This window comes from Lichenostomus cassidix, chromosome 2, assembly GCF_008360975.1.
Source record: "Lichenostomus cassidix isolate B80296 chromosome 2, HeHo_3.0, whole genome shotgun sequence".
Classification (NCBI taxonomy): domain Eukaryota; kingdom Metazoa; phylum Chordata; class Aves; order Passeriformes; family Meliphagidae; genus Lichenostomus; species Lichenostomus cassidix.
This window is the reverse complement of record NC_139482.1, coordinates 4139601-4154161: the sequence shown is the minus strand read 5'-3', so window position 1 is coordinate 4154161 and position 14561 is coordinate 4139601. Positions and strand designations below refer to the sequence as shown.

The window sequence follows — 14561 nt, the reverse complement described above, 5'->3', positions numbered from 1 at the left end:
GTTGCTGTTGCCATACAGCACCGAGGCTGCGTTCCAGCGTGTCTGCGTTGGGTTGATTGTGTAGCGTGCTTTGGGTTTGCAGCTCTGTGCGCTTTGGATCTGTCTCAGCATCGAGGTCCATTTCCTTTTTGTGGCTTTTAATAATTTCCTGTGATGTATTTGCTCATTGTTAAGGCTGTATCGAAGCTGGATTCCTTGTGTTCCCAGCCTCTCTGCCCCAGCTTTGCTGTTGCACAGATTTTGCTGGGAAGAGCAGCAGAAGGAGCATGGGCTGGTTGTAACACTGTTGTGAACTGAGAGAAGAGCTTTAGGCTTTTAGCTCTGTTTGTGAGAAGGTGGCATGGCCTGATTTCACATGCAAAGGAGGCAGATTTGTTCAGTCATGGGTCTGGGAGCTGGAAAAGGCACAAGGAGGGCTATATTATTTCAAGAAAGAGGAGTAAGCAGGACTATTCCTGCAAAGAGGTGGCAGACCCTTTGCAGCCAATTGCTTGGGATGGCATCAACCCAAGAGGCTCAGTGACCAGGCACAGGCTTAGCAGCAGCACCACAAACTCCTCTTTGCCACAGCAGTGATCAGCATTGACATGAGTAGGGTTCAGAGCACTTTACAGAGCTGATTTTCACTCTGTGCCCATATTATTAAAAGGGAGAGTGGAAAAACATGTCCAGATCGCCCTGTTGGCCCTTTCAGAGCCTGGGGTGAAATTGGAATTGCTGAAATCCCCTTGCAGTGCTCTATCATCCTCTCACTGTAGTTTAAAGACCTTGAGGCACCAATCCCACCCTCTCCCTCCTGATCTCCCTGGAGCTGCATGTTCCCAGTGGAGGTGCAGAGTGTCTGTGTGAGGAAGGTGGGAGATGATGTTGCACAGAGGGGGAAACCTGCATGATCTGAGCTTGGCTGAAGGACTCTGCTGTGTGCATCTGCAGCAAGTGAGCAGGAATGCTCATAGAAAGCAAAGGTGTGTGGTTGGACACTTGGCCTGGAGGGAAAAGAAACCTGCAGTTCTGCTTCTGTGCTGCCTCATGCACAGGGGTGATGATCTTTGGCTGCTTCATTTCAGCCTGGTAACTGTGGGGTTTGCAGCATCCCTTTTGTTTGCTGCAGGAACAAGCTGTGATCCAGAAAAATAACCAGTCTTCATTCTCGTGCAGGATGAGGCTGGGAGCTCAGTGATCAGAGCAGTTTGTGGTTTATGCTGTCCTTTCGCTACTCTATTAATTCCAGGTCTTTCTGATGTATTAAATGTATCCTTCTTTTTTTTTCATCCCTTTGCAGCCCTCCCTTTACCCAAACCCCTGTTCCTGGAAGGAAGAGCCACCCCAAAGATGGTCTTGATTGTATGGGTAAGTACTCTTGGTGGCTTATATTTGCTTAAAAGTATAAAAAGCATGTAGTAAAGAGGCTGGATAAAGGCTATTAGAGAGATGGCACGGCATGAAAAACCTTTTAAAGCAAAGAGCTTACAAGCAAACAAGCTCCATGACTTAGGTGACACTTTAGAATTGACCCTGCAGTGATCAAACATGAATGTTCTCTAAAATCAAAAGACCCAGAGCATCAAACACAGGCAGGGCTGCTCTTGTCTTCATTAACCCTTCCTGACTCTGCAGCAATACTGGTAGCACTGAGGAACCTTTGGGCCTGGTTTGGGAATCAATTGACACTAACAGTCCAAAGTGGGCAGCAGGGACCCTGAGGTGGATAAATGCAAGTTAAAAGCTGTTGAGGGATCTGTGTTGGAAGATGTTGCTGAGAGGGGCCATGCTGTTGTGTTTGCAGGCAACTGCAAGGTGCTGGCAAGCTGGGAACAGCCTTGTAGGATCAGTTTTTGTCTCTCTTAGTACCTGGGAGTTGCCCCTTCAGAATCTCAGCTTCATACATTGCAAACCCCATGTCTCTAGGGAGTTACACCTCTTCCACATGCATGAATAATCTGCAAGGGTGCAAATGCTGTGAGAGAAGCTGTATTGGTGCTTGCACAGATCATAGGTTACTGCTTAATCACTTATAAACATCCAGCTGGTTAAATAATGGAAACTCTGTAATATTGTAATGACTTGCACTATTAAAAATGAGCAAATGGCAGCCAGCCTGTGGCAGGATAACTCATTGCTGGCCCGAGGCAGGGTTTCTAGATTGAGCTGCAGAGATGAAGCTGCAGTCAGCCCTCATTGCTGAAGGTTTTAATGCTTCCCCCGTGGCACTTTGCTCTGAGACACCTCTGGGCACTGTTGCTCACACGTGGCTTGCCGAGAACCTCTTGCCCTGTCCTTGTTGCTTCTCTTGCTGACCATATTTCAGCCATTATGTGCACTTTTTGGCAATCACACCGAAGTGCAGCAGAGGCCAGGAACAGCCTCTGAGGAGCGGCTGCTGGCCCCAGGCTAAGACAAACAAACAATCAGAAGGGGCTGTGTCATTAGAATTGGATGGAGGAAAAACAGCAGGTGAAAGAAGGGGGTGGAATGACAGATATTTTAATCTCGAGTTATTTGGTGCTACCAGGAATGGCTTCCAGCGCTGTGGTTTTTTTATTAAAAAAATATGTCCTTATCTTGCCTGTCCATCCATCTCTCTCATCATCCAGTGTCTAAACACTGATGGTCTTTAATCCCTCCTGTATATTCTATCTTTCTAGCATTTAATCAAGTAAGTATAAAAGTTTGGAGCTCTGGAGGTATAAATTGGTCCCTGACTTTCAGAGTGGAGGAGTTGCATCTGAGAAAAAAGAGGGGAGAGATTATCTGGTGTTAGTCAAGTGCTGGATTTTTGCATTTCCCTGAAAATAGCCGATATCAGAGCAAAGGCTCTGGAGTGGATCTATCTAGGCCTGACCCTGCCTGGCAGTTCTGTTTCCACACTGATTTTTGCATTCTCCGTGTGCAAATAAGATGTTTTAGTGCTCTGCCTTGGAAACCAAGCATGGTCTGTGATAATCCCCTTGCACTTCAACAGTGTGGGCCAGGGTCCATAAAGTCTGCAGTTAAACCTCAGCTTCAGGGGCACTAAGGGCAGTGTGTCTAACCCTGATTTTCCACTGAGGAGTTTGTGACTGTGGGCAGATTTCTGAGGGAGCCTTGGGGAATGTAGTGTTGTGTAAATGAACAGTTTGTCACCTCCCTCTTGCCTCTAACTCAGTGCTTCCCATGGGAAACACTCTGGGCATTTGATACTTAGCTGATCTCAGAAATCTGTGTGTCTGCTTCCCTCCTGCCAGATTTTGACATCCCATTCTGCGAGAGGTTTGGGAAAGGTGGGACCTTCCCCAGGCAGTACCATCTCTCCCAAAGTCGCAAGGACTACAGTGACGGTAAGGAAATGATGGAGGCTCAGGGAGGGAGGTGATCAGTCCTTGGTGGCTTGTGACAATGCCTGGGACTGGAAAGACTTGGGAAGGGGAGGTTTCTAATAAAGGGAGAACCACTTTGGGATTCATTTGTGGATTCTGAAGAGGATTCTCTCTGAGACCTTGCAGCTCTGCTCTTGGGAAGTGCTGAGCATCTACAGCCTGTCCTCTGCTTGCACCTCCTGTTTTAATTTAGCTGTGGGAGTGATTGGCATTTCTCATCCCTGGCAGTATCAGCCTTTCTATTCCCCTAAATTGCTTGCTTTTGAGGATGCTTTTTGTGACCTTTACAGCAGGTTTCTCACAGAGCTGTAGGAAATCCCCAAGCAATTTTAGGGTAGCAGTATCTGTTTGCTGCTCTGTTTTAAGCTGGTGAGCTCTGAGCTTTGGGGATCACTCCATCACCTTTTTCCTGCACATTCTTTCACTCCATGAGACTGCAAGTGGTGGGAGGCAAAAATTCACTTGGGAAAAATGTACTGAGGACGTGCAGAGAGCATATTGAGCTTTCTAGAATGAACTTCATCTCTCACTGACACCCCTGTGAGAGCAGGTCTGGCACTGCTGTGTGGTCATTTGCATTGTGGACTTTGGGGATGGCAGGGATAATTTGCATTGTAAATCCCTGCCTGTTCAGTGTTTAATTGTGATTAACAACCAACAAACCCCCTGATGTAATTAAACTGTTGCAAACCCCTCTGGAAACATCTGCATTAGATGTAATGCCTGCTGTTACCATCTCTTAAATTGAATTTAAAATCTTCACAGTGCTTTGCTTCAGTTTCATTACACTTGTTTTGTTTAATTTTGAGAGCTGAGGATGTGGGCAGTGATGTGAGAAGGCAGTGACAGTAGACCTAAGCTGGTGTGTGTGTTCTTGCTGTAACTTTCCCCCTTTTCCCCTACAGGCAGGAGGACTTTCCCCAGGAGTTACTTCCCCCAGGAGAACCTGTTTCAGCTTGTCCCTTCCAGCAGAACTAAGAGCTTCACTGGGGACAGCAAGCTCAGCACCTTGCAGTACGATGAGTACAGACCCAAGTGTTGGAACAATTGTGAAAAGGGTCTGCAGGTCTTCAGCACCTCCCCTACAAAAGCAAGGAATTGTGAGTGAACCAAAGCCCTGAGTGCCTGAGGTGTCAGCAGAGCTGGGTTTTGGCACAAAATTGAGTTCCTGTGACCTGCTGAGTTACTGGGCATCAGTTAAGCCAGCTGTGGGTGAACTGTGGTTGCATCCCCAGCATGAGGCACATTGCACCAGCTTCTGTCTAGTGAGAAAGATTCAGTACAGCACCCTGTGTCTTACCTTGGCCTTGAGCTGGGAGCTGTGTGGGGTCAGCTGGTGTTCAGCACTGGCTGGGCTGCAGATAATTGCTTGTGTGTTGGACTGTCAGTGTGGTCACACAGCAGAAGCTTCCCAGAAGACTTGGGATGTAGAAGAAAATTAATCCAGAGTTTCCATTCCTTGGGTTACATTGCTGTCACCCCAGCACCCAAAGATGGTGTTGCAGGCTCCTCTGTTTTTGCTAGACTGACCATGATATGGAAGCTGGTGCATTTTGGGCCTGTTTAGTGATAAATAACATCCTAGGAATGACCAGTGAGATAAAACTCCTTACTGGTCCCTGGCTGGGGTGCTGCTCAGCCATCCTGTATCCTGCTAAACACTCCCACAGCAGAAGGGAAATTCCAGTGCTGGCTAAGAAAACAGCTCTTAGAGGAAAGACTCTTAATGACATAGGACTTTCCTGGGACTTGTTTCTGCTTTATGCTAATGCAGACTGGGAGACATTCGCCCCACACCAGTAGCACCAGTGCAGTTAAAATTAGTTTGTCCTGGGAGAGGGTGGCTCACTGGCTGCCCTGCAATCTGTAGGGTCAGGTTCCCCCTGATGCTGAAGTCTCCCTGTTGTGCTCATCTCTCAACCCTCTCCTCTCTCCTGTAGCCCTGCAGGCACCTGTGAACTGGAGGCTGGGGAAGCTGCTGGGAAGAGGAGCTTTTGGGGAAGTTTATCTGTGCTACGATGCTGACACTGGGCGGGAGCTGTCGGTGAAGCAGGTGCCTTTTGACCCTGACAGCCAGGAGACAAGCAAGGTGAGTACAAGGCAGGGCTGTTGTGCAGCACCTTGGGGAGCTGTGGGCTGGGGGCTGAGGTGTCTGTGTCCCTGATGGAAGGCAGATATTGTTTTCCCTCTCTGGAGTAGTCTTGAATGGGTCATGGCCCAATCAGTGCTCTGATGACTTCTCTGCCTCCTGATTCCTTGGTCACATTGGCCTGCTCTGTCTCAGGTATCTCTTGCAGGTCTGTCTGATCTTCCTTAGTTTTATCCTTTTTGCTCCCTTCACCTTGTTCCCATTCTGCTCAGTGATTTCACCGACACCTTTCCAGAAAAACTCCTTAAACTCAATTAATAACAATAATAATAATAAAAAAAAAATCAACCTGTCCAAAGCCAAACCCTGTCTTTCTCCTTGCCTTTCTCTTAGGGCAGTGGTCCTAATTTCTGACCCTCATGTGGCCAATGTCTTCATGGGCAGCTTCACAGCTGTGCCAGGAAGCCAAAAACTCTGCTCAGCATGGAGCAGTATTTATATCATATTCCCAAAGACTCCGTTCCCTTTCACCAGGAAGCCTGTCTGTTTTGTTCCAGGAGGTGAATGCTTTAGAATGTGAGATTCAGCTGTTGAAGACTCTCCGTCACGACAGGATAGTGCAGTACTATGGGTGCCTGAGGGATCCTGAGGAGAAGAAACTGTCTATCTTTGTGGAGTACATGCCAGGGGTAAGTGTGGTTCCTGCTAGAGATTGCCCTGAGTGGCAGAAAACAGATTTAGACTGTCCTGGATTTTGGTGAAATTTGAATCTGTCAAGCTGAATTGTTTTAAAGCTGATGAAGCAAACCAAAGCAGTGGAGGCATCCCTGAGGCTTGGGAAAGTTTAGGATGTGAGTCAGATGTCATGGTGAAGCCCCTCAACATGCACTGGGTGAAAGGAAAAGCCTTGCAGGCAGGTTTTAGATTTGAATCCTGAATTCAGGGTGTGTTCACAGTCTGGAATCCGAGCTTGGTGAATGTGGGACATGATCCAGATCTGGCTCCAAACACTGTGGCCTGAGCCCATCCTTAAGTATTTACTGCAAATCCCTGCAGGAAAAGCTAATAGTACAACTGTCCACCCACAGCTGTCACCAATTATTTGTGGCTTTCAGCACGTGTGTGTTAAAAACAGTGTTACTCACTTAAAATCTTCTGTTGAGGACAGAGCTTTTTGTGGGCAGCGTTATCCTCTTGTGCAGGAGTGGCTTCAATTTGTGGCTTTGCTGATATAGGATGAAATAGCCATGGGGAAAAAGATAAGAATGCTTTGAGGGAGTTTAAGCAGAGGCTGGAGAATGTACATGGATGAGTTGAGCATCTCTTTGTGTTTGGGAGCTTGTGAATTACATCAGCCATTAGACAAAGTCACTGGTTGGTGTAAAACAGCACAACACTATCTACATTGCTGGAGGATCTGTTCTCCTAAGTCCCTCCTGTCCAGCTGGATTTGTTCCCCAGAGTGTGGTAGAATAAACCCTTGTTTATACAGAGATTTGTAAGGTCAGAAGGGACAATTAAATCATCTGGTTGCAAATAATTTCGGTCATTAGTCAATGTGCTAGAAGCTCTCTGAATCCATCTTGCATGTGAGTGATCAGGTTGACTTCCATGCCTCTGAGTCCCTTCCAAGCCCTGTTCTCTCTTTATCCGTGTGGGAATCTCACCTTCGGGCCCTACCACAAGGTATGGACCCAGAGGAGTAAATCCCAGGAATTCCAGCAGTCCCCTTGCTGCTAATTCCTCAGTGTGCTGAGGTTTGTTAGCAGCCAGGAAACCAGCATTTGATGCTGGGGCAGTGTCCAGCAGGGCTGGAAGTGCAGTGTTTGTTTTTTTTAATGATAAAGTGGAGCTCTGACCAAATACAGATTGACTTTGCTGCTGCAACAACAGCTCATTTCACAAAAGCAGCTCAGGGCTCTGGTTTCCAAGGCCAGTGGAAGTGAGGGAGTTCCCAAACCTTGCAGGACAGCAGCTCTGCAAAGCTGGGTCTGGCTAAGCTTCCAGGTTAAGACAGTCAGCTTGGCAAAATCTTCACAGGGCCAAGGTTGGGTGCACTCTTAGCCTGCCATTCTTATGATGGCCCCCAGTTAATAGCTGACTCTGTAGTTTCAGTCCTGCCCATAAACTATTCTTTTAATCTATGCATGGAAAACAGAATTGTCCATTTGACCACAGGCCTCAGAGAACCTGTTTCCCCTTCTGGTATTCCCCCTGTCAGAGTGAGGGAGGGCAGGATAAAAAAGCTATTTTGGTGGTGGTGAGGGAACATACCCTGCATACAAACTGTACAAGGGGGTCATTTAGAGCATCTTGGGTTGCTGCAGCAGCGCTGAGAAAGGAGAAGGAGAGGCACATCCACAGGATCACCACCAGCCTCAAAAGAAGCCAAAACAGTAGCTGGGCAGAGCAACAGCAGAGATGGGTGGATATGGGAAAGTTAATACAGTTTGACGGGCTGTCTTGGAGCAGAACAGCCACTGTTCCCAGAACAGGACTGGCAATCTTGGATCAACCCTGGAGCTACAGGACAGGCAGAAACAGGATGAGTTTCCCCTCGTGCTTCCCAGCCAGCCCAAATACTGGAGGTAGACCTGAGTGTGAGCCCCAAATCTGCCTCTGGTTCTTTCCTGCTAAAACCCAGCTCTTGTGCAGTGAAACACATCCATTTCCAAGTGACCAGAAAATACAGCTGAAACCAAGGGTACCAACCTCTTGCAGATGATAAATGTCTGCACCCCTGCTTTTTTTCCTCATTGATCAATACAATCAGAGCAGTTTGTGCCTGCATGCCTGGGTCAGAAATTCAAGGGCTTGCAGATTGTCTGCCCTGGGTGGTCTTGCTGGAGCAGTCCAGTGTGGGGCTGGTTGTCCCTCAGGGCTGTGGGTGCTCCTTGCTGTGCAGAGTTTGGGAGGAGGCTTTCAAAGACTTGACTTGTTAGCTTGGCCCTGAAGAACTGGCTCTCTACAGCTCCCTGAAAGGAGATTGTACACAAGTGGGAGTTCATCTTTTTTCCCAGGTAACAAGTGATGGGAAAAGAGGGCATGACCTCAGGTTGCACCAGCAGAGATTTAGATTGGAAATTAGGAAAATTTCCCCTCCCTGAAGGGGTTGTCAAGCACCAGAACAGACTGCCCAGGGAAGTGGTGGAATCACCATCATTGGAAATGCTCAAAAAACACGCATGGGTTAGTGGTGGACCTGGCAGTGCTGGGTTAATGGTTGGACTCGATGGTCTCAGAGGTTTTTTCCAACCTTAAACTTTCTATGAGTCTAATTAATCAAGCTGACCTTCTCATTTGAGTTGGAATTCCTCATCAGTTTGGTCCTTCTCCATGAGCTGTCGGTGACACCCCTGCAGCCACTAGAGGGAGAAGAAGGTCTGTGGTGCTGGCAGGAGGAATCTGTGACAGGCACCAAACTGTACCTTCATCTCTCCAGGGATCTGGGACACCAGCACAAGCCTTTGCTCCGTTCAGCACTTGGATTTTTGCTGTTTCTGCACAGAAGGGTTTGGGGTTTTTTTTGAGCTGGAAGATAGAGTGGTCAGGAAGGTTAAAGAAGTTGCTGTGCCATGATGGTTCTGCTGGTCCTTACGGCTGGTGGCTGTTGTTTCTTTGCCACAGGGCTCAATAAAGGACCAGCTAAAAGCTTACGGTGCTCTGACCGAGAATGTCACACGGAAGTACACCAGGCAGATCCTGCAGGGAGTCTTCTACCTACACAGCAATATGATTGTCCACAGGGATATTAAAGGTGAGTGGATAATGCACAGAGGCTTCTTGCTTCTTTGGATTTGTTCAGCCCAGCCTCTCCCTTCCCCAATACAAATTTTGTGCACAGCATAGTGCTGGAATCTGTTACTTGAAGCATTTTTGCCCCTGCCTTTCACCAGCCTGAATCATGAAAACCTTGAGCAAGGAGCTGAAACCATATTCTTTTGCTGTCTTCTCTCTCGAGGGGGTATTGTTAACTGTCCTTACATGTCTGAAAACCTGGTGTAACATAGCCGAGAACTGAGAGGCTCTGGCATTTGGAGAGGTCTGAGGCTCTGTTCTGCTGCCTGTGGGTGGGGAGGATGATCTGTTGGCCCCATGCACTGCTCATTTTTGGGAAACCTGCTGAGTGAGGGGATGCTGGTGGTAGTCAACCCTCTTGGAGAGCAGGATTGGACACAATGCTCCTTAGGAGAGAAGGGTTGGACACAATGCTGAGTCCAATCCCACCACAGCCCTCCTCCCTGGCTCCTTGCCTATGCCCTTCCTCTCTCCTCCCTGTAGCCACTTCAGGTTGCTGCTTCATCTCTTGGGGGCCTTGTCTTTGCTTTTCACCCCAGGTGCCAATATTCTGAGAGATTCTGCTGGAAATGTGAAACTTGGAGATTTTGGGGCCAGCAAACGCATCCAGACCATCTGCATGTCTGGGACTGGGATTAAATCTGTCACGGGAACACCATACTGGATGAGCCCAGAGGTTATCAGTGGAGAGGGCTATGGAAGGAAAGCTGATGTGTGGTAAGGAATGCAGTAAAAACCTCAGTACTGCTACTTAAATCAAACAATCCTTTTGGGGAGTTGTAATGGGAGCAACAGGTGTTACTAGTAGTTGTAAGCAGTGCAAAGGATGGAAAATAGGAGATGCATGTTAGGATCAACTGTGCAGATATCCAGAGGAAACATGTTGTAGCTAAGTTCCCAAAACAGGAGCACTCAGAATCACAGCTTGCTTTTGGAAGCTCTTGTCTTGTGTGAGTCTTGCATCCAGCTCAGCCCCGTAACTGCTTTTTAATTCTGGGAAGCAGGTTGATAACAAAGCTCACTAAAAGACCTGATGAGTTTTGGTGGCCTTGATTTTGGGTCACTAAGACCAGCTCAGAGGCTCAGGGGATCTTCAATGGCCTTCCCAAATCTGCTGCTGGATGTTTGGATGTGGCTCAGGCACAAAGACAGCCAAAATCATTGACTGCTTGTGAATGTTTTGATCTGTGGAGGATGACAGATGGAGCCTGGAAGAGCTGGGATAACACTACTAACCTTCCCAGTATATGAGGAGGAAAAAACATCTTCACAGTGCACTTTCCATTGAGAAAGAGGTTCAACAAAAAATAGTCCTTCCAAGAGAACCCTATCTGAGTGGGAAAACCTAGGGGGTCCTTAGCAGGCATCCATGTACCCTACACCCCGTGCTCTGGCTGATGGGAGGCAAATCTGGTTTAATTTTTTAGGATCAGTTATGAATGGAGGTGGCAGAGTATCTGCTGAGGTCAGGATTCTTGAGCAAGCTGCAGGAAAGCTCTCGGGCTCTTCACTGCTCACTCCACATGTTCCTTCTCAGACACACCTCAGAGATTAAGCTGGATGCAGGCAAAAATGTTTCATTCTGGCTCAGCCTCCTGGGGAATTACATGCCATTGCTGAAACTGTGCTGTCTGAATCTGTGTGTGGGTTTCCCTTCAGGGGATGCTCCAGTGAGCTTTTATGAGACTTAGTATTTGCCAGTTAACTTAACATCTCCCTGAGCTTTTATGAATCTCAGTACCTGCCAGTTAAGGTAGGCAAGAAAGCCACCAGTTTTAAGGCAAGGCTTGCGTGTTCACTCCTGCTATGGGAGCGGAAAGTTAGTGCCAAGGAGCTGTGTGGCCAGGGAGCTTCAGGGGACCAGGCATGTCCATCTCCTGCAGGTTTGCTCCCTGCACAGTCCATGTAGGCTGTGCAGCCCCAGAGCTGATTAGATTGAGCTGCAGGGCTGCCAGCCCAGTCGCTCACGCTGTGCTTGGCGTTGTTGCAGGAGCGTGGCCTGCACCGTGGTGGAGATGCTAACAGAGAAGCCGCCCTGGGCAGAGTTCGAGGCCATGGCGGCGATTTTTAAAATCGCCACGCAGCCGACCAACCCCCAGCTCCCCGACGGCGTCTCCAGCTCCTGCCGCAACTTCCTCAAGCAGATCTTCGTGGAGGAGAAGCGGAGGCCGACGGCCGAGGACCTGCTGAGACACCCCTTCGTCAACTGCGGGCTCTGAGCGCTGGCAGCGGGGATGGGAAGCGCCGGCGGGAGGCTCGGGCCTCGCCCGGGGCTGTCCTGACAGTCCTTCTCGCTCTGCTGCCTCGGCCCCCGCCGCCTTGTGGGATTTTCAAGCTGCGCTCGGGACTGTTGGCGCCGGGAATTCGGAGCGAGGGATTTCCCGGCCCGCTGCACCACGGAACCTCCCTGCCGCCAGCGGTACCGGGGTCGTCCCCCCTCGCCACGGAACTGCTCCTTCAGGGGAAGCGTGGCAAACGGGAAATATCAGCATCCTTGGCAGCATCCCCGGGGACCGGTGGGGGAATCGGCTGCTCGGTGGCCATCGCCACCCTTCGCAGAGGAACAGACAGGGGCTTCAGCCAAGCCGGAGGAGATGATCCTCAGACCACAGAGTCGGGGGGACCTGGGCGTCCCCGTTCCCAAGGGGACCAACCCTGCTGGAGCAGCCGGCGGCTCCGGCGGGGCGGCGTTTCACACTGTCCTGTGCCTTACGCGGTTACAATCAAGGAGTGATGCTCGGCTCGGAGTCTGGAGTGAGGATGCAGCAGCCGTGTTGACTTTGCCTTGGCGTGTGTGTGTGAGTGAGTGAGTCTGGAACAAGGGGGTCTTCTCGGGGTGCAGGAGGTCTGTGCCGGGTACGCCCGCGGACGGATGCCCGGGACCCCTGCCAGGGGATGAGGGATGGGGAAATGATGATGGTGGTGTCTAAATGCTGCTGATGGCAGTGGTGGGCAGGGCTGAGCAGCAGCTGGGTTGTGTTGGGAGCCATCAGGATTCAAGTGGGAGCTGAAGGGAACCTCAGCAAGGATGTTTCTGCTCATAGCTGCAGTTCTGGGGCTGGAGGGATTCCATCGTGTTTGGCAAGTGGAGCTGCAGGAAGAGCTCAGTGGATCTCTGTAAAACCAAGAGAGTGCCTAAAATGAGGCAGAGAGGACTGGTGCCTGTGGATCTGGGTGCCTCCTCCTCCATGCCTTGTGGGCCATCCCCAGGTACAGGAAGGGGAGCATCACTTCCATGGTGGTGCTTGGGGGAGCAGCTGCAGGACCATGGAGCCTCAGACTGGGAGAGCAGAGCTGTAGCAGTCGAGGACAGCTGGAAGCAGATTTCTTCCTGTAGTAAGTTTGAAGTTTTAGGAGAAAATTGGGCCAGTCTAAAGCAGAGCTGGGCTATGGCCTCTGACCAGCACCATCCTGCAGGAAAACCTGGGCAGGAAGCACACAGAGTCCCTGGAAGCTAGTTAATTAATTAATCAATCAGATCTTGGGGGGTTTTGGATAAATTAATTGCACCATCCCACCTCCCCCTTCTCTGCTGCATTAGCTATCTCCACGACTCAGCAAAGGGTTAAAAAAGCAGTTACCAGGAGGTTCCATCCTCAGGCCAGTGTGTCAGACACAGGTTTATTTTAATGCTGCTTTTCATTAAAAATGAAAAGTGTTGCTTAGACTTAAGAGGAAAGTGTTAAATGGGTTGTTTGTGTGAACACATCCTTGAATTATTCCATGTGGAAGAGATCAAGGCTTTGCACCACTGGGGTGGCAGTGGGAGTGTGTCTGTGTGCTCAGCCTGAACAGAGAAAGGAGATTTAAGAGGTTGCCCAGAGTAGCTGTGGGTGCCCTGATTCTGGAAACATTCAGGGTCAGGGTTGGATAGGGCTTGGAGCAGCCTGGTTTAGTGAAAAGTGTCCCTGCCCATGGCAAGAGGTTGGAAAGAGATGAACTTTAAAGTCCCTTCCAACCCAAACCATTTGATGACTTTATAATTTTAAGAGTTATTTCAGTTTAAGAAAAAAGCCACTGTGAGTATTAGCGCAAATTAAAAGAAATACCTAAAAGGATTCCCTGTAAATTTGTCTGAAAGCTACAGAGGTTGGTTACTGCCCAGGCCAGGATCCAGGGAAGCTGAGCAGCAGTGGTGGAGCAGCACTGGGGATTGTGTCAGTCGATCACAGTGGTGATGAGCAGCTCCCCATGGGGAGGGGGAGAAACCTCCTTTTGCTGAGGGGAATGGAGAATTTTATGCTGTGGATAGGACCAAATCCATCAGTATGGTCAGTAATATGGGATGGATGTAAACAAACACAAGGGAAAAAAAATCAGTGTTGTCTGGGAATGGGTTTGGCAGAAGAGGGTAACAAAGTGTGTGTTCACCAAAGCTGAAAAAAAAAACAAACAAAAAACCAAAACCATTTTTAAGCTGTTTTCTCTTCTTTCATTGAATCTGTTTGGTTTGGGTTTTCTCAGCCTTTCAGTGGTGGGTGGGTGTTTTCCTACTTTCCAAAGATTTGAGAGCCAAAGGGGGCTCCTGGCTGCCCCAAAACACTCCCAGGGCCCTCAAACCACCCAAATCCTCCCATGGATGGATGTGGCTTGTGTGAGTGTGTGTGAGTGAGTGTGAGTGTGAGACACTCCTCAGGTGCCTTTGCCTTTCTGGTTTGTAAAACCCTTGCAGTGTTCTGATGTACAGAATGGAACTAGGAAAAGCAAATGGAATATTCTGCCATGTAAAGTCATTTTCTGTTTGTTTTGTTTTTATTTTATTTTGCCTGTAGCGGGCCCTGCGGCTTTCCCTGTGCACTGCTGCACATGGAGAAATTAATTCTTGGGAGGGGGACTGGAGTAGAACACTTGAACAGGCTGTCCAGGGAAGTGGTGGAATCACCATCCCTGGAAGTGTTCAAAAGGCACGAGGATGTGGCGTTTGGGGATGTTGGTTAATGGTGAACATGGTTGGACTCGATGACCTTGGAGGTCTTTTCCAACCTTCACGATTCCATGATCCTACATTTCTGTTTGCTGTCACCAGTACAGCCCATTCCCAGCAGGGCAGGGACAGGAGCAGGGCCAAGGGCAGCAGGGGCACCTGGTGTCACCATCCTGGGGGTGACAAGGAGTTCTGGAGCTAATGGATCTGTGCAGCTCTCTGACCTCACAGCTCTGCGTGTCCCTTTGTCCTGATGTCCCACCTTGGACTCCAAATGCACAGGCTTTTATGTTTCTAAATTTAATTTTCATTTCTTTTAATTTATTTGTTTTTATTTTAAAATTTTGGTCTTTGTTTTTATTTGTCTTCATTTTCCCCCTCTTCCCGCCCTTTC

At 49.0% G+C, this 14561-nt stretch overlaps 1 protein-coding gene across 3 annotated transcripts in view; it reads left to right on the top strand.

Annotated features, from left to right (window-relative positions):
• The window catches only part of LOC146440738 (mitogen-activated protein kinase kinase kinase 3-like), a 77605-nt gene extending 63629 nt beyond the window's left edge, over positions 1–13976 (top strand). For all 3 annotated transcript variants that reach the window (XM_085050178.1, XM_085050177.1, XM_085050176.1), the window contains exons 10-17: positions 1283–1350; positions 3225–3317; positions 4262–4456; positions 5297–5445; positions 6003–6134; positions 9073–9202; positions 9783–9960; positions 11234–13976. In XM_085050178.1, coding sequence (XP_084906304.1) covers positions 1283–1350; positions 3225–3317; positions 4262–4456; positions 5297–5445; positions 6003–6134; positions 9073–9202; positions 9783–9960; positions 11234–11462 — 1174 coding nt within the window. In that variant the 3' untranslated portion in view covers positions 11463–13976. The remainder of the gene's footprint in view (positions 1–1282; positions 1351–3224; positions 3318–4261; positions 4457–5296; positions 5446–6002; positions 6135–9072; positions 9203–9782; positions 9961–11233) is intronic.
• Positions 13977–14561: the final 585 nt, after the last annotated feature.